This window comes from Capsaspora owczarzaki, assembly GCF_000151315.2.
Source record: "Capsaspora owczarzaki ATCC 30864 unplaced genomic scaffold supercont2.12, whole genome shotgun sequence".
Classification (NCBI taxonomy): Eukaryota; class Filasterea; order Ministeriida; family Capsasporidae; genus Capsaspora; species Capsaspora owczarzaki.
Genome location: NW_011887303.1, coordinates 949,897 through 969,843, shown reverse-complemented (window position 1 = coordinate 969,843; position 19,947 = coordinate 949,897). Strand labels below are relative to the sequence as shown.

Genomic DNA, 19,947 nt, shown 5'->3' with positions numbered 1-19,947 from the left:
ATTTGAAGCATGTCAGTCACTAAGGGTTACTTGTTCCCTTTTGTGTTGTTGTTTTTGAATTGAGAGCTCAGTCTCCAGCTCCTTTTTGCTGCTCCAAACCCAACCACCATAAACTCCATTTCAATGTCGCGCGAAAAATGAATTGATAAGTAATTCCTGAAAATGACCACAAACAAACGTACAACAACAACACGACACAGAACGCAATGAAAATGGAGTGGAAAAGACAGCTTGGCCAGCCACAGCGAATCACTTGAGATGAACAAAGAGCAAAAGCTTGGCTCCAGTTTGCTCCATGGCCATCTGGAAATCATCGTCTTCGAGGATGGTGACAACATCGCCATCTTCATCCTTGTAACTAATCTCCATCTTCTTGCCTTCGGGCGGCGCAATTTTGCCACTCAAGGAGTCGTACAGCTTGGTGTACGTCCAGGAGGGCGATACCTTGAATGCAAACATTTGATTGTTGTCCATGCGCTGCACCTTGACGCGAATAGCGTTCGCGTCCTCGGCAGGTGATGCGGCATATGCAGACTGCGCTGCAGGTGCTGGAGCCGGGGCAGCCGCAGGCGCAGCAGGCGCAGCGGCAGCGACCGTTCCGGGCGGGGGAGCTGGTGCACGGAATCCGCCAGGTGGCGGACCAGCTTTGACATTCGAAGCCGCGTAGGTGGCGCCAGCGCCAAAGCGCGACGCGGCTCCTCCGGCATATGGCGTTGGCCGACCGGGCGCTGCAGCTGCGGCAGGCGTGGGAGCGGGTGCCGGCGCAGGTGCAGGTGCAGGTGCAGGTGCCGGTGCCGGAGCTGCATTGGGTCGCGGCGGAGGCACGGAAGTGGGCTTTTTGATAGGTGCGTACTGACCAGCAGACGCATTAGACGATGAAGGCGCCGCGTACTGCCCAGCGGATGCATTCGCGGGTTTGAGTCCCGCGGCGATTGAGGCGGCAGGCGACGTTCCCATTGATGATGGGGTGGATGATGTGCGTGCGCCGAGCGTCGACGCGATCGACGCTACGGCAGGAGAGGCTGTCGACGGGGTCGATGCAGCAGCCCCTCCGATTCGGCTACCAGCAGGCGCATATTGACTGGAGCTGCCAGTAGTGTTGCTGGCAACAGATGCTGGCAAACTGACCGCCACGGGCCCAGAGATGGTGGGACGCGGCTTTTCGTAGATCGGACCATCCTTTTTCGGTGCGGCGTAAATGCCGCCACTGGACGTGACGGAAGGCCCTCCTGGAACCGCGTTTGAGAGAGAGGACCGGTTGGTCGGCGGAGAGGAAGCGTAGATGCTGCTGGCTGCCGCGGTCGGCAAGGATGCGCGCGCCGTGGATGGAGAAGCCGAGCCAGCAGCATTCGTGGATGGTCCCGCCGGGTTGTCCTTCGAATGATCCATTGCAGAAGGGGGCAACGAAGAGCTAGGAACGCACGCACACAGCAGCAGCAGCAGCAGCACAAAAACGTACAGGGTAAGACCAAAACCAGAACAACAGCGACAATTCCGCTTCGCAACACAACTGATGGAGATGAGTACATACAATGAGGTTTCTTGGACATTGTCGTTCTTCAATAATGCAATGATAGCGCTGGTCTTGGCGTCGGATTGCGCAGCTTCGTTTGCAACCGCTTTCGCTACAGGGGTTGCAGCAGCAGGCGGTGGTGCAGCGGCAGCGGCAGCGGGGGTTGCGCCTGCTCGAGCCGAGGCAAGCGAGCGGTACTCGCCAGTCGGAGGTCTGTCACACCACTGGTGGTTAGGCAAAGCGCGGCAGACCTCCCCCCACACAAACACAAGCCCACGCAAATTCAAACAAGAACAAAACAAAAAAGCGACACGTACGGTGGACGACCGAAGGGCACAGGACTGGCACTCGTCGCTGGACTGGCAGAGGAAGGGATGTGAGCGGAAGGCGGCGTGGCGCCAGATTGGGCGGGCGCAGCACTCATGGCGGCTGCCGCGGCACGAGCTCGGCCCAACACATTTTGAGAAGCTGTCGGAGGAGGTCTATGGAGAAGCGCGAACGAGACAGCAAAAGTTAATCCACAATGGTTAGCCTGCCACCCTTTGCTTCAGAATGAGTCGGAAGCGCGAACTCGCGGCACAGACTTGACTTACCGAGCAACCAGTGGACCAGCAGGGCGAGTGGCTGGAGGGGGTCGAGCAGCGCTGTAAATTGGAGTTTGAGAGACACCCGGTGCAGGGCTGGATCCGGCAGAAGAGGTGGCGGAAGACGTGCCAGAAGAGATGGCGGGTGAAGTGGCAGAGCCAGCCTCGGGTTCTTTCTTGAGGCGAGATCGACTCACAGGAATGCTCGGGCGCCTGTGTCAATTGAATTCAATGGAGTTGAGGTGAGTGCAAAATGGACAGCCAACAAAAGCGCTCACCACAAAGCAATGACAGAGAAGGCTTACGCAGGAACATTCGTGAGCATGACGTTTGCCTCTGGCGCGGCAGCAGGAGTCGCCGGAGTACCCTCAGCCGCCGCAGGGCTGGCAGCGCTCGCTGCAGCAGGTGTAGCATCAGGCGTCACTGCTGCGCCTGCTGCTGCTGCTGCTGCTGGCGGTGCAGGCTCGGGCTGTTTGAGTTTTGAGCCCAAAAGCGCTGCTGTCGCCGGGCCAACCTTCCGGCCAGCTGGAGCAGCACGATTTCCAGCGCTGGGGGTCATGCCAGCTCGCTGAAGAAGCAGATCGACCTGGGCCTGTTGGCTTGGCGCCAGCGCGGGACCAGCGCCAAACTGAGTGCGCTGCGTCAATGCGGGCGGGGGCCCTCGCTGGGGCTTCACGCGGCCTTGAGAAGCTGCCATTGCGGGATTGGTAATGTTGGGGTTGACGGTGACTTTCTTCTGAGGAACCCAGCCAGTGGATTTGGTGACCAGAACCGCGCCGCCCCTAAAACGCCAAACCACAACAAAACAAAACAAACAAACCAACCAAAAAAAAAAAAAAAACGTTGGCGCTCGCACACATTTTCGACCAAACCCAAACAACCACCAGGTGCTTCGTCTTACTCTTTGGCAGCCTCGGCTGGTTTGGCACCGTCGGCCGGGGCAGCTCCGTCATTTTCCTTGCCCGTGGCCTCTGCCGAGGTGGCGTAAATCTTGTTAACGTCGCCAACGGGGCGGGAGCCTGGAGGCCGTCGCTCCTGCATACGCCGTTGAGCAAGCGCCATGTTGTTGGGTCGCTCGATGCGACGCTGCTTGACCTCGTCCACCAAGAACTTTTGGGCAATGTCGCTCTTGCTAATCTTGTCCGGCAAGGTGTACAGGCGTTGGCAGTACAAGTCAAGCTCTGACACGCGCGCAGCAGCAACGTCGTCCGTAATGATGACAGCCTGGGCTGGAAGCTCGGGGATGATGCGCGAGCTCTCGTCAGACACGCCGCCTTCTGCGGGGAAGGTCGTGATGAGATCCATGTGCAATTGGTAAAAGTCGCCAAACTTTCGCTTGACGAATTTGATAGGACCTTCCAAGCCATCGTTCTTGATGCGAATGGTAAAGAGCTACAGCAGCAAGCGACACAGAGCGGACAATGAGCAAGCAGTTGAACTTTGTGAAACAAGAATGGGTTTTTGTGTTCTCTGACATAGCTGCTTCCTTGAAGCTCCTGCTTGATAACTCGCACAGGCAGATTGATGCGACGCTCCTCAGCGCGCTTGTAGGCTGCAGGAAGCTCGAGACGCTCAGCCGCAGGCTTTGGAGTCTTCTTGGTGAAAACGCGCTTCAATCCACTTCCGCTTCCAGATCGCGGGCGGTCTGTATCAACAGCAGCAGCAGCAAATGGAGAAAAGCGGAGGGGGGGGGCGGGGCATGGATTGCAAAATGAGGGGTCTGCAGATCACAAAGACGCATCCAATCCAACAAAATACTGACTGTCGTTCTCGTCCTTGGCTGCTTCGGCAGCCGGCTCGGGCTCAGGTTCGCTCTCGCTGCTGGAGCTGCTCGAACTCGACTCTTCGTCACTGGATGCGGCAGCTGTTGGCTTGGGAGGAGCCTTGTTCGGTGGAGGACGGCGTGCCGGCGGGGCGCGGCGGGGTGCTGCCGGCCGGTCAGACGAGGATTCCTCGCCTCCACTCGCATTTTCGTTCGACTCGGATGTTGTTGACATGCTACGAAGCTTCGGAACGGCCTACAATGATCCGAAGAGAAGGGCGATTTTTAGCACCAAACAAATGCTCAAACAGGAGGAGGCAACCAACAGTATATTCCAACGGCTACGTACACGTGAAGGCGCTGGCGAGGTCGATGCGCTTTCGGCGGCTGCGGCAGCTGCAGCTTCAGCTTCCTCGCGCTCTTGCCTCTCGCGCTCCTCGCGCTCCTTGCGCTCCTTCTTTTCTTGCGCGCGTGCCTCTTTCTCCTTCGCTTTCTGTCAACCGAAACGTTCACCCAGACACAAACAAAGACAACGAATCGCAACAGTGAGCGGAAGGTCAATCAAAGAGATGGCAAGACAACAAAAAAACCCAATGAAAGCAGGACGCTCGAAACACGCGCTTCAACTGTGCGCACCTGCTCTTTGGCCGCTGCCTTCTGCTCGGCCTTTTCGCGCTTGAGCCGCTCCTTCTCTTCGCGGCGAGCCTGGTCTTCAGCATCGTCCACGGCGACGGGTTTGGAATTCTGCCGCTTGAGGAAGCCGGCGTTGCCATAGTACACTTCTTCGCTGCTGCCGCTGGTCGGACTTTGGGGCTCGCCGCCACCGTCGTCCGACTTGCGCAACATGCGACGAATGATGGTGCTGCGCTTCGATGACCCGCGCGCTGGTGAGTTGGCGTACTCGCTCTCGCCACCGCCTTCATCGAGTTGCTGCTGCCTCTTGGAGCGCGCAATGTCGGCACTGCCATAGCCACGAGAGTAGTCGACAGCTTCGCGTGCAGGCGACTCTGGTTCGTCGTCTTGCGGAACCTGCTGCGCTGCCCATTCCTGTTGCATCTTGATGAGGTAGTCGCTGGTGAGACCAACCAAATCGTCCACCCACTTTTGTCGCTCGGTGTAGTTTGGGGCAACCACAAGGTATTTTCCATGTCCAGCATGGATGATCTCAAATCCGTTCGCGAGCGCCTCGGATTGCTACCAAAAGACGAAAACGAAGAGCAGTTGATGTCAGAGATGGCACGACTCGAACGATTGATGATTCGAGAACAAGAACAGCGTGAACTGAACGTGCGTACCTCATCCAAAGTATCGTTGACCATGCATGCATCAAAGTGAATTTGGGCAATCAACGTGTTCTTGACTTTCGATGGCTTGGTGATGAGCAAAAAGTCGTTAAACAAGAAAATTTCGCGCTCCTCCGACTTGCGATCTGGACAAAGAAGGATCAATCCACAACAAACAAAAAAGTGAGGGGTTCAATGTGCAGACAAGCCATCAACTCGGATGGAAGGGGACGGCGGGGAGAGATGCCAAATTACAATAAAAAAAACAGCAGTCCAACGTCTCAAAACAAGTACAAGCTACAAAACACAACAGACATACCGGGACCAATCTCGCTGAACAAGGCTTGCCGAAGCAGACGACGAGAGGGAGCCACAAGTTCCAACGACTCGCCATCCTTGGTCTTGATGCGCTGCTGCAGATCGAGCATTTTCGCCGAGTTGCTGGCCGCACGCCCAGCCTCATTCACGACCGTGACGACCGTCTCGATTTTGGCCAGAGCCGCCTGAACCTTGCTGTAGTCCTTATGCGAAGGCTCGGTGTGCTTGAGAATTTCGCGTAGCAAAAGGGGATATTTGCTGCCGGGTAGATGCATCAGAGTGAGACACACAAAACAGCGAGTGAAACAATCTAGCAGGATGTTGCACGCATACCAAATTCGTTGGACAGGCTTGATCAGGAAGCTGGAAATGTTCTGTCCTTTGCACTCTTCGAGTGCGGAAGCGTTGTCGACAAAGGTTTTGAAGGCTGTGTGGAATGCAAACGCGAGCGACAATTAGCACAAAAACTAGCGTCCACACACACACACAAAAAGCGGCTTGGAGCAACACAAACAGTACGTACACTTGCTCTTGAGCTCCTTTTCAAGAATGACAATGGCGTGCTCATAGTTGGCGCAGTACAGCGTGTAAACTTTGAAAAAGTCGGCAATGGTCAGGAAGATTTGACCCACTTCTTCAATGTAGAACGCTTTTTGTTGAAGCGCCACGAGTTGCCTGTCCCAAAAGAAAAAAAAAAGTTGCCAGCCAGTGAGTCGGCCACACTCGTGAATGCTGCAATAACAAGGGCGAGAAGGTCCTTACCCAAGGAGCTCTTCGTTGATGGGAAGCAACTGCTCCACGTTCGAAAAGAGCACAGCCAAATTCTTGACGGACAGCAGCTTCTTTTTCCGCATTGGCGCTGGAGAGAAAAAAAAACAATTATTGCAATGAGCGTCAACATTGCGCGAGGTCTGCCGCGCGTAACATGTGGGCATTACCAATGTACACGGATTGGAGCACTTTAAGATCATTGACATAGTCGCCCTCCGTCTTGATTGTCTCGAAAATTGTCTCTTGCCGTTGAATTTGCTGCTTGCTCAGTTCCGCAAGCTCTGCTTCGGTCACGGCGTCCTTCCTGCGAAGCCCCAGAGCAAAGAGCAAAGAGCAAAGAGCAGGGGAAGGGGGGGGGTGTGGCGGGAACACAAACAAATAAGGACTCAAACTCTTTTCTTTCTTCGTATCGGCCAACTCGCCCCCCAAAGAACAAATTACCATGAACGAGACGTGGAGACGGGTGTGTGCATAAACACAATCGTAGGACTGTCAGGTGGTCGATCGCTGGTCGAAGATGCGCTACCTCCTTTCTTTGTGCTGGATGCGGAGGCTGCTGCGGCTGCGGCTGCGGCGCTGTTGGAAACGATCGACGGTCTGCGCATGCGATTGGCCCATGAATCGTACGCTTCATCGGCAGCTTCTTCGGAGCCTGGACACGATGGAAAAGCGCCAAGGTAGGTGAGAACACCCACGGTCGAGCTTTTCACCCGACATGCCAAGAGGTCGCAGAGACACAAAACGCGAAACAAGACAAAAAAAGGGGGGGCTACTCACCATCGGCTTCGCCGGTAAAGACGACGCCTTCCACATCGGCAGTGTCATCGTCGCTCCAAACTTCGTCCTCGTAGTATTCTGCTTCTTCAGCAAACTCATCATTGTAGTAATCATCCTGGCCGGTCTGGTCGCTGTAAGCAGCTGGCGACGCGTCGAAAGAGGTGTTTGAGTTTTTGCTAAAGCGATTGGAGAAGATGCTGCTCGTGCTGGTGGGTTTGGAGAGAGCGGGGGCTGCTGCTTCCTTCTCGCGGCGCTTCTCCTCACGCTCACGCTCGCGCTCGAGCCGACGGTCCTCCTTCTCGCGCTCCTTTGCTTCTTTTTCGCGCTCCTTGGCCTCCTTTTCGGCCAACTCGCGCTCCTTCTTGGCCTCCTTGTCAAGACGCTGCTTTTCTGCGCGCTCCTCCTTCTCCAGCCGTTGTCGCTCGTTCTTCTCTTCCTTTTCGCGCAGCTTTTGCCGCTCGCGTTCTGCCTTTTCGGCAGCCTTGTCGGATTTGTCCGAGTCGGAAGAAAGGCTGGCGCTGGAATCCTTCTTGCCAAAGAGTCGCACCGAAAAGCCGCGCTTGATCGAGGTCGAGTCGTTGGACGTTCCAGACTGGAAGCTCGCCGTCGATGCCTCGCCATCGTTGTCTTCGTCCTCGCTCCATCTCTCGTCGTCAAAGTCGTCGCCGTCGCCGTCGCGTCCGCCTCGTTGCGGCTGCACCGAGTAATTTCCGTAATGGTGCTCGCCGTCGTCGTCACCACCTGCAGCACCACCACCACCGGCGGCTCCTCCGTCTGCTCGAAATGAGTTGGGGTTGACGTATTCGGTTTCAGAATTGGCGCGACCTCGCCAGGCCTTGACAGAGGCGACCTGCTTGGAGGTTGCTGCAGGCGACGAGTAAATGTCCAGCGAGTCTGCCGTCTCGTGCGCCCCACCGTCATGGCCAAAGTCGTCCGTCAGTGCCGCTGCAGCTTCCTCTGGTGTAATGTCTTCGGCATAATTCGCAGGAAAGTAACCTGGAGTGTGGGAATGCCAAGCAGCACAAAAAATCGTTTGTTGTTGTCTCATCATCCACCGCCAAAACCAGCCAGCGAGAGTGAATGGATGAGGGTAACACTGTACCTGCGCGGTCACCAGCATAGCCACAGCACCAGCCGTCGTCGCCTTCGCCGTAAATCCCGACGACTTGACCTGGTGTTGGTTTCAAGGCAACAACAACCGCAAGCAACATTTTGAGTATCAAGTGGCGTTTTTCGCTGGTTCTTCAAACACCCCCACCCCCCCTCCACCGCCTCCAAAGTGCATCATCCATCTCACACAGTTCTCCAATCCATCCATTCAGGTGCCTGCCTTTGTGGCCTCACAAAACCAAAACTGTGTTTTTGTATTTTCCATACACTAAATAAAGAAAAATCAAAAATAAAAATATAAAAATATTAAAAAATGTTTTAACAGAATTTTTTTTCTTTTTTTTACAGAGTTGGCTTTCAAATCGCCGAGCGCAAGCGAACGCGGCCTCTCTCTCTCTCTCAGACGACTGTGGGCTGTGCATTGCTGGGAGCACTGGCCTGCTGCCGAGTCGTGCGAGTGCGCGTTGAGGAGAACGATCCCCGGCGAAACGGATGGGGGGAAAGGGAAAACGCGTCACCCAGATCGACCCGCAGCGCAGCCAGCCTCTCTCGCACTCTGTGCAGCTGGACCGCCTTCTGTCTGTCTGACTGTCTGGCTGGCTGCTCCCATGCACCCACTCCAGCAAGCGACATTCGGGCGGGACAGGCAGCCTCTTCTGCTCGTTCTCTCGACCCTTTTTTTTTTTTTTTTTTTTTTTTTTTGGTTCGCGTTCTCGTTCAGCTCTTTGCAGCCGACCTTCCTTCCTTTCCTCTCGCTCTCTGAGCTTTCTTCCATGCCTGCCTGCCTGCCTGCCTGGCTGCCTGCCTGCCTGCCTGCCTGCCTGGCTGCCTGCCTGCCTGCCTGCCTGCCTGCCTGCCGCTTTGTAGAGAGTGGACGTTGAGGAACCGAGATTTCGGCCAACCATCCAAACCACAGCACAGTTCCCAACATTCAATTCAAAACACACACACACACACACGAACGAAATGCTGCGCTTCCAATACAAACCTTCATCCAGGTCGAGCTCGTCGTCCTTGGTCGCAGTGTACGAGTAGATGGCGCGAACGTAGCGAAGCACCTCAAAGCCCTCGCTCATGTTCGGTTTGTCTCGCGCGCGCAAAAGTCGTCAGCTCACAACACTAGTCACAGTTCACAGTTCACAGTCAACAGTCAACGGGGAGCGAAGGAAGTGGGGAGGGGAAGGGGAAATTTGGAACAAAAAAATGAAAAAGAACCACAAAAAAAGACTGCGCAACCAACTCGAAATTTTGGATGCGGAAATGTTGATGCTGATGCAAAGTAAAGTCATCGGATGCAATGCTATTAAATAGAGCGCATGTTGTAGTGGTTGTGTGGGGAAACTGGCTCGTTTTGCTGGCAAATGGGACAAAAATCGACTTGTGGGCCTTGTTTCAACCCTTTTTTGCAAGACAACAGTTCAACAAACACTTGTAGCCCCAAAGTCTCATTTCAGCACTTTTGACCAAAGAAACACAAGTAAAATCACCCTTTTATCAAAATAAAAGCAAAACTCCGGGCAAAAACACGTCCCAGGAGCGGAAGCATTCATTTGTTCTCGCGCAAAACTTTGTGCCGATCGTGCGCAGCACCCTATGCACAAAACTTTGACGAAACGTCTGGTATTTTGATTGAAATTATATTTACGTTGTAATAGAATGCGTTCTGTCGGATCAGAATGCTGTCCTTAATCAGGGATGCGAGGCGCGGGAACGCGATCGGAAATCTGCCACCCGGACCCGCTCGTGCTATTTCACTGACAACTGACGCGATTCTCGCATGCCACAACGATCTATCTATGATGAATAACGTTTCTTGAGCACACAAGCCGCGCGGTTGCTCCACGTTGCCTCTACTTGCATTTTCGATGTGGCTGAAACTCGGAGAAATTCTTCGCTTATGCACAACAAGATCAACGAAATGCACCAAAAACGACACACGCCAGCTCATCTCGTCATAATCGGGTCGTAGTCCGGCTTAATTAAGACCCAATGGTCGGCCTGTAGACTCTAGATTCGCTAGGGCGGATTCGCGCACCAAAGCCATCAGCCGGCGCAATTCGGCCTTGTTAAACAGTTCGTACAGCCGTGAAACACGGTGGCAGATCAAATCTGGAACTTGCATCGCGTGACCAGTTTGTTCGGTATCGTGCAACACCTGAAAAACAGCCATACAGAATTGCATGTGAGGTGCGCCGCTCTCAATTCACATCATACAACAGCCATGCGTCTCCCCCAAAACAAAAACACTCACCCTGTGTAGCAAGAAGGCCAGAGCCGGGATAAACTTTTGACGAAGAGAGTCCATCTGCTGTGTGCGCAAAGACGGGTTTCCATTTTGGTCCACTTCAGCGTATTGATCAAGCAGCCAGCCTGCAACGCCACACACAGACTTATTAGTAAGCATTCGCGCACACAGAGGGTGTGTGTGTGTGTGGAAAGGAAAACTAGGGGGACAAGACATGCGCTCTTGCGATACTCACCGCCCTTGAACATTAGGATTTCGCGCAGCAAGTCGACCGCCTTGTCCGTCAGCTCAATAATAAGTTGTTGCCACCTACAGCAAGTCAGAGTCACGTGGGTTGAGAATCGTAAGAATGGCGCGGGACAGACGAGTCATGTACTTTACAACCAATCAACCTTACCTCTCGTGCCGCATCTCAAAGCCTTCAATAGACTGCTGGTACTGTTCTTCGGTCGCGTAGAGCTCGGTGGTGAACGCTGGGGGCCTTGTAGGTCGGCCTGCAAATTTGGCCGCCCAAGCATCAAACATCTGACAAGACAAAACACAAAAATCAGTTCGACCCTTCATCGGTCTATCGTTCTGAAACTAAAACGCTTCCCTATATCCGATTGACACTCACCTCATAAGCAGCGACAAGCGCGCGATGCGAATGCAACTCGTGCGTCGCGTTCAACAAGTCGGGATACTGGGGCTCGAGCTCGGCTTCCGCGGGATCAATGTCGCCAAACTTGTCTTGAAGCAAGCCATCCAATCGGAAGGATGCCATGGCGTCGAGCAAGGCGTGGGCGGACGCAAACTTGTCCGCAGACAAAAAGCCGCGAAGAAGACTGTTCATCTGCAGTAGCGCCTCTTGACGTTGCGACGCATTGGCGCCGCCACAGAGCCATTGGATGGCATCAATGCGCTCTTGGTCGGCTCGCGACAGAACGGGTCGGCTGATGGGCGCATTGACTGCAGCCAATGTCGGAATGACAGACGATGATGCGTCGTGTTGTCGAACTGGAGTCTTGCTCAGAGCACTCGCATTGAGCTGCTGCGCTGCCGGCGCTTGAGGGAAGTTTGTCACGATGCGGGGCACGGAAGACGGCGGCGGGAGATGGCGAGGTCGCGAAGCACTGGCCAATGTCGGCGTCGCCGGGGAGGCAGGGGTCGCAGAGGCAGCGGCAAAGAGCTTGGACTTGAAATGCAACGGCGTTTTGGGCGTGGCTGCAACCAGTGGCAGAGGACCAGCCGAAGTGTCCATCGCTGCACTCGCGCTCTCGATAGGCCGCATCGCCGATCCCGGTCGAGAACGCACCGCGGCGGCTCCGCGTTGGCCCATGGGCGTGGCCATGACCATCGAAGTATTAACACTAGGCAATCCCGAGGACAGAACGGGGAGGACATCGTCGGCATCTGCAAGCGAGCGAATATTGTCGACAACTGCCTTGGCGATGCGAGCCACATCCAGCCCGTGCTGATCGCCTTGCGCCAGATATTGGTGACGGCGCTTGGAGGGGAAGGGCTGCAGGAACGCAGCATACAGGGCTGTTTGCAAGGAATCGTTCGTGATGAAGGACACGTACAGGGCAACTTGGTCAAAGCGGTGCGTGTCAATCAAAAACTCGACGTAAACGGCCAACATGCCGTCGACAACCTGGGTGTCCAGCTCAATCCCAATGTTGCGCAAATGCAGCGCGAGATGAATGGCAAAGCGAATGACATGCGCGGAGTGCAGAGCCCGCTGGCCCGACGTCAATGCCACCTGCTGCAGGTCGCCCGACGTGTTTCGGCGGCCCAGGCTGGCAATGATGCGAGACTTGAGCGAGTTGAGGGTGTCAATGTCGCCGTCAACACCGCACGACCGAGCCAGCGTGCTCAGCAACGCATCTGCATCGTTGAGCACCATCGCGGCGATGGCGCTGTGGAAGTGCTCGTTCGATGTTTCCCGAACGGCAGTGACGTTACTCGTTGCGGCGCGGCGCAAGATGACATCTGGGGTGAGGTCTGCATTGGTGGCTGCGGCGAAATGAATGGCACGCTGCTGTTGTGGGGGCCGCGACGCTTCTGCCAGCTCTCCAGCAGCCAAAGAAGAAGACGATACGCTGGCCTCGAGCTCGGTGAAGATGCTATCAAACTCGCCACTGGCGTCAACGGCAGCCAGCGACGGGAAGTTGGCGTACTCGAGCTCGATGCGATCGAAAACCAGGCCTCGGAAGTATGCCCACAGCCAGTCTTCCCATGAAGTACACTCTGGCAGCGTGTGCGACACATCGCCTACCAGCGATGCATACACGGCTCGCTCGAGCGACGAAATGCGAGTGTCGCTCGCCAGCATGCGGCACGCATGGATCCAGACCAAGCGACCGTCGGCCACTTCCGGGTCGTCCTGCTCTTCCGCCGGTGAGTTGAGCTCAAACACCATGGCCGCGTCGTTCCAGAGAGAGCTAGAGCCGAGGGTGGCTGCGCGCCACGCGTGCCCTGCTTCCTGGCACAAGTGCTGGGCGTCGCTGATGCGACCAGAGCGGATGAGCAGGAACACCAAGCGCAGCAAGGTGCGTTCGCGATCAATATCGTCATCTGCGAGGGAGCGCCCTTCACGCAGGGGACCGTCCGGATCGAGCGATTTCACCAGTCCAATGGAACCAGTGGTCGAGCTGGCAGAGGACGAGGCCAACGCCGAACCACCAAGTGCAAAGGATTGGTTGGTGGGGCGATCCTTTTGCTTGATGGCCTGCAACGCATGCAGAGTATACTCCCAGCCGTCCATCTGCGCCACACCGTTCATGGCCGCTGTCACATACTTGGCGTCGTCGCTCTGAATCTCGTCCGCCGCCAATGACTCGAGCCAGTGCAGGATGGTGAGATTGCGACGGCTAGCCGAGTCTGTGCGGAAGAGCGTGCGCAGAATCGAGCCATGGCCGGCGAGGCGCTCCAAGTAGCGACTCTTGAGGGTCTCGCGCTCCTCCACCTCCCACTCTTCAACCACAACACTCGACTCCAATCCGCTCTGATCTTGCTGCTGCTGCTGTTGCATGCGCTCCAGAGCCAGTTCACGGGCGGCGACATTGCGCTCGTCGGCCATTCGCTCGTCCAAGAACAAGAATCGTGCGAGTCGCCATGCGCTTCGCTCGTTCCGCAGCCACGTAAGTCTCTGAGCAAGGGTGCCGTAGTCTGCCGAGTACGGTGCAATTCGCGCGAGCTGTCGCTGGACGGACTGTGAAAGGGAAGTGAGATCACAAAAGGGAATGCCTCTCACAGAACAAGGAATCTCGCGCGGTACCTTAATGTTGGCGACGCAGATGGCTTCAAATTCGGCAAGTGCATCTGCTACGTCCGGCGTGTTTGCTTGCTGAATGGCCATGTTGGTGGAAAAGTCTGTTCCAACGACGCAAAAACATAAACAAAACCAAAAACAAGATGCATTCAGTTTGCAAGCTGAGGTTGCATTGTGTGGCCTCTTCATTGAGCTAGTTCAGCACTCACCATTGACAATGTCGAGTGGCCCTGATGCCAAGGTGGTGGTCACGTCGTCCGTGTCAATATCAAGCATGAGAGCGTTTCTCGACGCATCGGCGGGTCCTTGCTCTCCTTGAGGCTGCTGTTGCCTGCGAGCAAAATGGGCCGCACTTGCACCAGTTGCAGTCGAAGCCGGCGACATTGCCCCGAATGCCTGTCCCACGCGAGCATTGAACTGAGCAAACTGGTCGTGCGGTGCAGGCTGCGAGGTCGAGGCGATGACGGCGGTCGCCTGGCCGCCCTCTGGACCAGTCATCTGTGAGTACACTGACGATGCGAACGCAGCAGGAGCCACGGCACCACTGGCGCGCGGGGTTGCGCTCAATCCAGCGATCTCGGGATTGATCCGCACGCCGCGATTCGCGCTCGACGGCAGCCCGACGCCCGCGATCGCAAACGGAGCACTACTAGAAGGAGCAGCAGGAGCAATGGAAGAGCCCGAGCCATGGAAGCCACCGGCTGGGCGAGCGAACGCGGGCGAGGACGCCGCGCGTGGAAAGAGCTCGTCCTCGTCCGCGTAGCTGAACAAGCCGCGCTGGGGCTGCGACTGAGGCTGGGGCTGAGAATGAGATTGAGAATGAGATTGAGAATGAGACTGAAGTTGAGGCTGGCGGAGTGGTGTCTGGAATGGCTGCGAGTTGGACTGCGACTGCGACTGGGCGGCCTTTCGGAGGAAGAGCGATCGCGCCGACTCGCGCTGGACTGCTGGCGACGGGAGCGCAGCGTCAATGCCCATCCCAATGCCCATGCCTGGAATACCAGCAGACACAGCAGCAGCAGCGGGTGTGCGTCGGAGGGCGGAAGTCGACCCGACCGCGGGGCTGCGCAGCGGCAACGTCGACATGTGCAAAGCGGGCAACGTGAAAAAAAAGGACTGAGACTGACTGAGACTGACTGAGATTGAGATTGGAGCAACAAGATCCAATACGTGGAGCAACAAGATCCAATACGTGGAGCAACAAGATCCAATACGGATCACCATGGATTGGAATATTAGGACGAGCATGAATGAAAGAATGGAGGAGAGCGCACGACTGTCGATCCCTATGTTCGAGCAGAGCTCCACTCTCCAAACTGTTGGGTTGAAAAAAAGTTGCTATATTATGCTTTGGCGCGCGTCTCAGCGTCTGAGCTGCCTATAAATGGCAATCGCCTCAGTTTTCCATTCTGTTCCAGTTCCACTCCGACTCTACTGCACACACTCCACACTCGACATACACGCTCACTCCCACTCTCACACATTGCACATTATACAAAGAGATGCTCGCCACAGTGGCTCCGGTCGACGTCCACCTCGCTCGCCTCGTCTTCCTCCGCGCGACGCTGCTTGCCGACCACGCGCCAGTCGCTCATGCGTCCCAATCGACGCTCGCCCAGGCAGTCCACCGCGCAGCCACAGCCACTCCTGCTGCTGCTGCTGCCTCTACTACTTCTACTGCTGCTGCTGATGCGCTGCATGTTGGCGCCTTCCTGCTGCCTGCTGGAACCGCGCGTCCCAATCTGCACGCGCTCGCTGCGGCCGCTCCGTCGCTGCTCCACGAGATTGCCCGCGCAGTGACCTCTACCGCACACACGTCCAGTAGCAATGCGAGCCTCGCTTCAATTGCGGCGCGGGTCGATGCGCTTGTGGCTCCAGCCGGGCTCGTTGGCGCAGGTTCGATCGCCCGGCAGCCGCTCCCATCGGGACTCGGTGCTCAAGGCCAAGGCGCACAAGCAACCAACTCCAACAGCAGCGATGCATGGCGACTCTGTCACATTGCAGTCCTCCCAGCAAACCGCGAGAATGGTAAAATCTACTCAGCACCAAAACAGCTCAAACTGAACTCAGACGTTCGTCACGCTTTGGTTAAGCCTTGGTTCGATTCGGGTGTGACCTGTACACTTATGAGGGCTGTCTGATGATGCATGCAGAGCCTATGGCGAATTCCTTCATTGCAGGGCAGATCCTGCTTCGATGCGAAGGGGCGAGGTTTTGAGGGTTTTGAGGTTTAGTGCTCTGCGATTCGGGTTTTTGCAACTTTGCGTCCGTCAGTGTGCCCTGTGCCATGATCAGTGATGCCCAAGAAGATTGTCAATCTATTCAGTCAAAGCTGGAGGTGTGTTTTGCTGTCAATATCTCGAGTTGCACTGACCAGAAGACCTTCTTCATGCACTGCAGGTTACGGCAGCAACGTCGTCCGCGCGCTGCGGCGGCATGTGGAAACCAAGGACGGCAAGTACATGTGGTCAACGAGCGATCTTGACATTTTCTGGGAAACCATGGGCTTTGAAGATGCAGGCGCGCATCCGATTGACGGCACGTCTCAGAATGTCATTCTCACCGACATTGTCAAGTCCTTCTCCTGCCCAAGCGCGTTCTGCTAGCGCTGCGAGTGCTGCTTGTTTTTTTTGAGCCTTCGCCTATGCCGGTGGGGACCTTGTGTCTGTCTTGTAAATGCTATTATTGTTGTTTGTTTGTTCTTTTGTTCTTTTGGTCGTCTTGTACCAGTTCAAAAACAAGCTCAAGGAAGTTGATCTTTCTTGCTCTTATTTTCGTTCATCCTTCTGAATCGACTGTCCTTCTCTACGCACCATCGTAGTGGTTGCTTGCACCTTGCTCTGAGCGAGTGAGATGTCCGCCAACCTTTTTCATCCAACCCTACCCATCCATCCTCCATACCTCCCATGAATCCTCTTTTGAATTCCTATTCCTATCCAAGCACTCACTACCAATACTGTTTCGGTCCAGTCTAACAACCCACAATGTCAACGGCAGGACAGCTCCGCGAGCGTCGACCGGGCAACACGCCCGCCACCGCAGCCACCGCAGCCACCGCCGCCGCTGCATCCTCATCCTCATCGTCATCGGTCATGTCGCCAAAGACGGTCGGTCTTGGCCGCACAGAGCAGCTCGCTCGCTTTGGGACGTATCTCAACGTCACTTCTTGCACTGCAACCAGCGTCACGCTCAAGCACCGGCCATCCGCGCGGTCCTGGGTGACTCTCGGAGGTATAGTCAACCAAGCTCACCTCTTGCAGCATGAATGAACGGGACGACTTGCGAAATTTGTGTGTGCGAATGTTTCAACGCTCACCTGTTCTGCTGGCGTTTTCTATTGCTTTTGACCCACCACCATTACATATGTCGGAATTCTGAATCTTACACGGAACATGTCCAATGCATCCACACATGGGCTGCGACGCGGACTGTCTTGGGGATGTCATCCTTCGTGGATGTTCGTCGTTTACCAGCCTTCCTCTCGTTCGGAGTGCTGCTGTTCATGTTCAATCCGACAACGCTGTTCTGGCGAGTCGTGCAAGTGCTGTTCTGCGCCTTCCTCGGAGTCTCCAATATGGAGCTCTGGGAAGAGGTGATTGTTGATAAATCTGCAGGTACGTGTATGCCAGCTTTGACTTTGCGTTTTGGAACGCACACATCGCCTGACTTGTGCGCTTGACCTCCCCCGCTTCTGTCGACGTGCAGGCCAGATCAGCATGCGCCGGTACAACTTTATCGATTGGACACGCGCGCGCTATGTCGTCCAGATTGCAGACGTGGACGAAGTCATTGTGGGCCAACACGCGCTTGGCTTTGGCGGCTTTAGCCAGCTGTGCTTTCGAGCAGAGCTGGTTTTGAACACTGGCGCGGTCGTTCCTCTCACTGACACCTACTCGCTTGGCCAAGGCAAGAATGTGGACAAGATTGTCGATTTTCTGTCCGACTTTGTCGGCCTGGAGGTCGATCCCAATGAGGAGCACACTGTGCGCAAAACTGTCCGAATGCGTCTGGAGGACGACGACGCCGCTGCCACAGCAGCCCAGCAAAGCAGTAGTGACGACGAGAGCGATCCAGACGAGGACCAAGAGGCCAAGTATTTGCAGCAGCGCGCCGCCGACAGCCTGAACGCGACGAATTGACGTGCGTGTGCAGCGTTTTTTTTTGGGAACTCGAGCGTGTCACTTTGTGTTGCTGTCAGCAGGTCTTGACGAAAATCAAAGATGGAAGCTTGCATGCATTTTCAGATAGAATTTCATTCCAACGACAAGAAACAAACACCGCACACACACAAAACCACACAACGCAAAAGGCAACAAATCTCAGCAACTATGAAATTTAAGCAAAGGCTTGTCCCAGCAGTTTTGTCAAGTCTAGGAAACAACAAAAACACACAAAGAGGGAGAGGCGCCGAGTGAGAAACCAGGACGTTTCAATTTCGGGGTACGAAACAATCCACAATTCAAAGCCACCAACCACGTACTGTTAAACGGAATCTTTTCGGAAATGTTCTTGCTCTTGGCCTGGTTATCCTTGTTGACGCCGAACGAAACAGCGTCCCGCTCGACTGCCCACCCTTGCGCAGCGACAAACGAGTCGAAAGCTCCTGCTTGCAAGTCGAGGAACTTGGACAGGAGGAGCTGGTCCATGCTCTGTGCCGAGACGGAGAGGATGTGCGCAATAACTAGATGGAGGGAAAAAAACGGGGGGGGGGTTAGGCGGGTGAGCGACATAAGAGGAAGAGCGCGAGGATTTTTTTGCACCGATTTTTTTTTTCAGCAGAAGCAGCAGCAACATACACTTTCGGGCCTCGTCGGCAAAGGAGGGCATCAGCTGCTTGATCTTGGGGGTGGCGTTCACGAGTGACCAGAATTGAATGAACTGAGCAGCCTCGAGGTGGTGGGCGGCGGCGACAATGTTCTTGATGGACTCGTCCGCTTGCTGAGTCATGGTGATGCCAGAGTACGGCCAGGAGTCAAGAAAACAAAGCAACCGAGTGAGACACGGGGCATCTCAAACGCAAAAAAGATAGATTGAGAGTAAGATAAAGAAAGGAAAAAAAAAAAAAAAAACTCTGCATTAACACGTACCAGCTTGTCGGACAGCAGGAAGAGGCTGGAGGCATAATCGCCAGCCGGGAGGACGAGCAACATCTTGAGCAAGACCTGGGCAGATGCGTCAGCGTTGACCTTGGTCGGGTGGAACTGGTAGAGTCGCAGCAAGGCGAGGTTGGACTCGAAGTCGTACGTTCCGTCGGTGACCTGGATTGGCAGGGATTTTTTTTTAAAAGGGTTTGAGTTAGTAAAGCTTACGAATGATGTTTGCTGTTCATGTTGATGTACGAGCGATTGCGACATCGGAGCACAGACACAGAGAGAGAGCGACGATCTTCAGTTGTCTCTCTCTCCAAGACGGCTCAATGATCAATCACCATTTGAATGATTGATTGAATTTGGCCCCCCAAACACCTCCCAATGCAATCCCAAACACCTCTCAATAATGCAATCCCCAATGCATCCCTCCATACAAAATCCCAATGCAATGCCAATGCAATCCCAATGCAATGCAATGCTCAGCCATGTGCTTTTTCCGTCGTATACTTTTTTGTTTTTCGTTGGCTTTGATTTGCTGGACTCTTTGTTTCAAAAAGCGAGGATTTCCGAATGCAACTTTCAAGCGTGTGGATCTTTGTTTGACGAATGCGACAACAGCTGAGTGTGAGCGAGAAGTGAGAGACCGAGAGTGAGAGTGAGTGAGAGAGAGGAGGAAGCCGAGATCTCCAGTTCATCCTCTCTCTCTCTCTCTCTCTCTCTCTCTCTCTCTCACTCTGTCGCTCGCGTGCCAGTCATGCTGCCCCGCCCCCCATCTACTTGTCGCACACCTCTCGCTCTATGCCTTGTCAGACCGGACGGACGCGGTGGAGGGGGTGAAACTGACTCGTTTCCCAACATCCTCTGTAGCCTCCTCGCTCTGGCCTCCGCTCTCGCTCGTTCCACTGCTATATTACCTGCTCCTGGATGTACTTTTCGAGGCGCTCAATGTGCGTAGGGTTGTATCGATCAGTGCCCTTGAGCAGCTCGCGCAGATCAGCAGCACCCGCTGGCAGTGCAGGCGCCACTGGCAATGCAAGCTGCTGTTGCTGCTGCTCCTTCTGCTGCTCCTTCAGCTGCTGCTCCTTCTGTGCTTGCGTCGTCTGAGACATTGTGAAATAAATGACAAACACAAAGTATTTGAAAGAATAACAAAAGTAATAAAAAAAAAGGACTGAGATTTTGATTCTCAATGGAAAATCAATAGAAATTCAGCCATCCCTCATCCCTCAACCACCCCCCCC

General features: G+C 55.0%; 5 protein-coding genes across 5 annotated transcripts; 2 read left to right on the top strand and 3 right to left on the bottom strand.

Moving 5' to 3' along the window:
* Window positions 1–126: 126 nt before the first annotated feature.
* CAOG_06914 (hypothetical protein) lies at window positions 127–9,335 on the bottom strand. Its single transcript, XM_004344485.2, has 20 exons — window positions 9,107–9,335; window positions 8,111–8,179; window positions 7,009–8,004; window positions 6,673–6,883; window positions 6,399–6,535; window positions 6,223–6,319; window positions 5,984–6,135; window positions 5,794–5,887; window positions 5,462–5,718; window positions 5,155–5,288; window positions 4,496–5,053; window positions 4,209–4,352; window positions 3,860–4,115; window positions 3,573–3,742; window positions 2,999–3,489; window positions 2,403–2,879; window positions 2,107–2,310; window positions 1,831–1,995; window positions 1,532–1,726; window positions 127–1,411 (listed from the first exon to the last, which is right to left on the bottom strand). Exons 1-20 carry the CDS (start codon window positions 9,192–9,194, stop codon window positions 250–252), a joined length of 6,057 nt encoding a protein of 2,018 aa, XP_004344535.1. The 5' UTR covers window positions 9,195–9,335; the 3' UTR covers window positions 127–249.
* A 661-nt stretch (window positions 9,336–9,996) lies between these two features.
* Window positions 9,997–14,744, bottom strand: CAOG_06913 (hypothetical protein). The gene is made up of 7 exons (XM_004344484.2): window positions 13,826–14,744; window positions 13,623–13,717; window positions 10,980–13,556; window positions 10,761–10,888; window positions 10,599–10,672; window positions 10,370–10,488; window positions 9,997–10,273 (listed from the first exon to the last, which is right to left on the bottom strand). Exons 1-7 carry the CDS (start codon window positions 14,700–14,702, stop codon window positions 10,094–10,096), a joined length of 4,050 nt encoding a protein of 1,349 aa, XP_004344534.1. The 5' UTR covers window positions 14,703–14,744; the 3' UTR covers window positions 9,997–10,093.
* A 264-nt stretch (window positions 14,745–15,008) lies between these two features.
* On the top strand, window positions 15,009–16,397 carry CAOG_06912 (hypothetical protein). The gene is made up of 2 exons (XM_004344483.2): window positions 15,009–15,644; window positions 16,017–16,397. Exons 1-2 carry the CDS (start codon window positions 15,119–15,121, stop codon window positions 16,220–16,222), a joined length of 732 nt encoding a protein of 243 aa, XP_004344533.1. The 5' UTR covers window positions 15,009–15,118; the 3' UTR covers window positions 16,223–16,397.
* Window positions 16,398–16,594: 197 nt separating this feature from the next.
* Window positions 16,595–17,878, top strand: CAOG_06911 (hypothetical protein). Its single transcript, XM_004344482.2, has 3 exons — window positions 16,595–16,847; window positions 17,090–17,230; window positions 17,322–17,878. Exons 1-3 carry the CDS (start codon window positions 16,601–16,603, stop codon window positions 17,753–17,755), a joined length of 822 nt encoding a protein of 273 aa, XP_004344532.1. The 5' UTR covers window positions 16,595–16,600; the 3' UTR covers window positions 17,756–17,878.
* On the bottom strand, window positions 17,850–19,875 carry CAOG_06910 (hypothetical protein). Its single transcript, XM_004344481.2, has 5 exons — window positions 19,621–19,875; window positions 18,704–18,874; window positions 18,413–18,554; window positions 18,097–18,297; window positions 17,850–17,986 (listed from the first exon to the last, which is right to left on the bottom strand). The coding sequence occupies exons 1-5, from the start codon at window positions 19,813–19,815 to the stop codon at window positions 17,952–17,954; spliced, it is 744 nt and encodes a 247-aa protein (XP_004344531.1). The 5' UTR covers window positions 19,816–19,875; the 3' UTR covers window positions 17,850–17,951.
* Window positions 19,876–19,947: the final 72 nt, after the last annotated feature.

What these genes read in the sequence shown, in the direction of transcription:
- CAOG_06914 (XM_004344485.2), bottom strand. Translation starts at nt 9,194, where the DNA reads ATGAGCGAGGGCTTTGAGGTGCTTCGCTACGTTCGCGCCATCTACTCG. An exon ending in CTATGCTGGTGACCGCGCAG is followed by an intron (nt 8,005 to 8,110) that starts GTACAGTGTTAC and finishes CCCACACTCCAG; the next exon opens with GTTACTTTCCTGCGAATTAT. An exon ending in CTTTACCGGCGAAGCCGATG is followed by an intron (nt 6,884 to 7,008) that starts GTGAGTAGCCCC and finishes CATCGTGTCCAG; the next exon opens with GCTCCGAAGAAGCTGCCGAT.
- CAOG_06910 (XM_004344481.2), bottom strand. Translation starts at nt 19,815, where the DNA reads ATGTCTCAGACGACGCAAGCACAGAAGGAGCAGCAGCTGAAGGAGCAG. An exon ending in TCCTGCTGTCCGACAAGCTG is followed by an intron (nt 18,555 to 18,703) that starts GTACGTGTTAAT and finishes ACCATGACTCAG; the next exon opens with CAAGCGGACGAGTCCATCAA. An exon ending in CGAAAAGATTCCGTTTAACA is followed by an intron (nt 17,987 to 18,096) that starts GTACGTGGTTGG and finishes GTTGTTTCCTAG; the next exon opens with ACTTGACAAAACTGCTGGGA.
- CAOG_06912 (XM_004344483.2), top strand. Translation starts at nt 15,119, where the DNA reads ATGCTCGCCACAGTGGCTCCGGTCGACGTCCACCTCGCTCGCCTCGTC. An exon ending in CCCAGCAAACCGCGAGAATG is followed by an intron (nt 15,645 to 16,016) that starts GTAAAATCTACT and finishes CATGCACTGCAG; the next exon opens with GTTACGGCAGCAACGTCGTC.
- CAOG_06913 (XM_004344484.2), bottom strand. Translation starts at nt 14,702, where the DNA reads ATGTCGACGTTGCCGCTGCGCAGCCCCGCGGTCGGGTCGACTTCCGCC. An exon ending in GCCACTCGACATTGTCAATG is followed by an intron (nt 13,718 to 13,825) that starts GTGAGTGCTGAA and finishes TCGTTGGAACAG; the next exon opens with ACTTTTCCACCAACATGGCC. An exon ending in TGGCCTTCTTGCTACACAGG is followed by an intron (nt 10,274 to 10,369) that starts GTGAGTGTTTTT and finishes GCTGTTTTTCAG; the next exon opens with GTGTTGCACGATACCGAACA.
- CAOG_06911 (XM_004344482.2), top strand. Translation starts at nt 16,601, where the DNA reads ATGTCAACGGCAGGACAGCTCCGCGAGCGTCGACCGGGCAACACGCCC. An exon ending in GTCCTGGGTGACTCTCGGAG is followed by an intron (nt 16,848 to 17,089) that starts GTATAGTCAACC and finishes GTCGTTTACCAG; the next exon opens with CCTTCCTCTCGTTCGGAGTG. An exon ending in GATTGTTGATAAATCTGCAG is followed by an intron (nt 17,231 to 17,321) that starts GTACGTGTATGC and finishes GTCGACGTGCAG; the next exon opens with GCCAGATCAGCATGCGCCGG.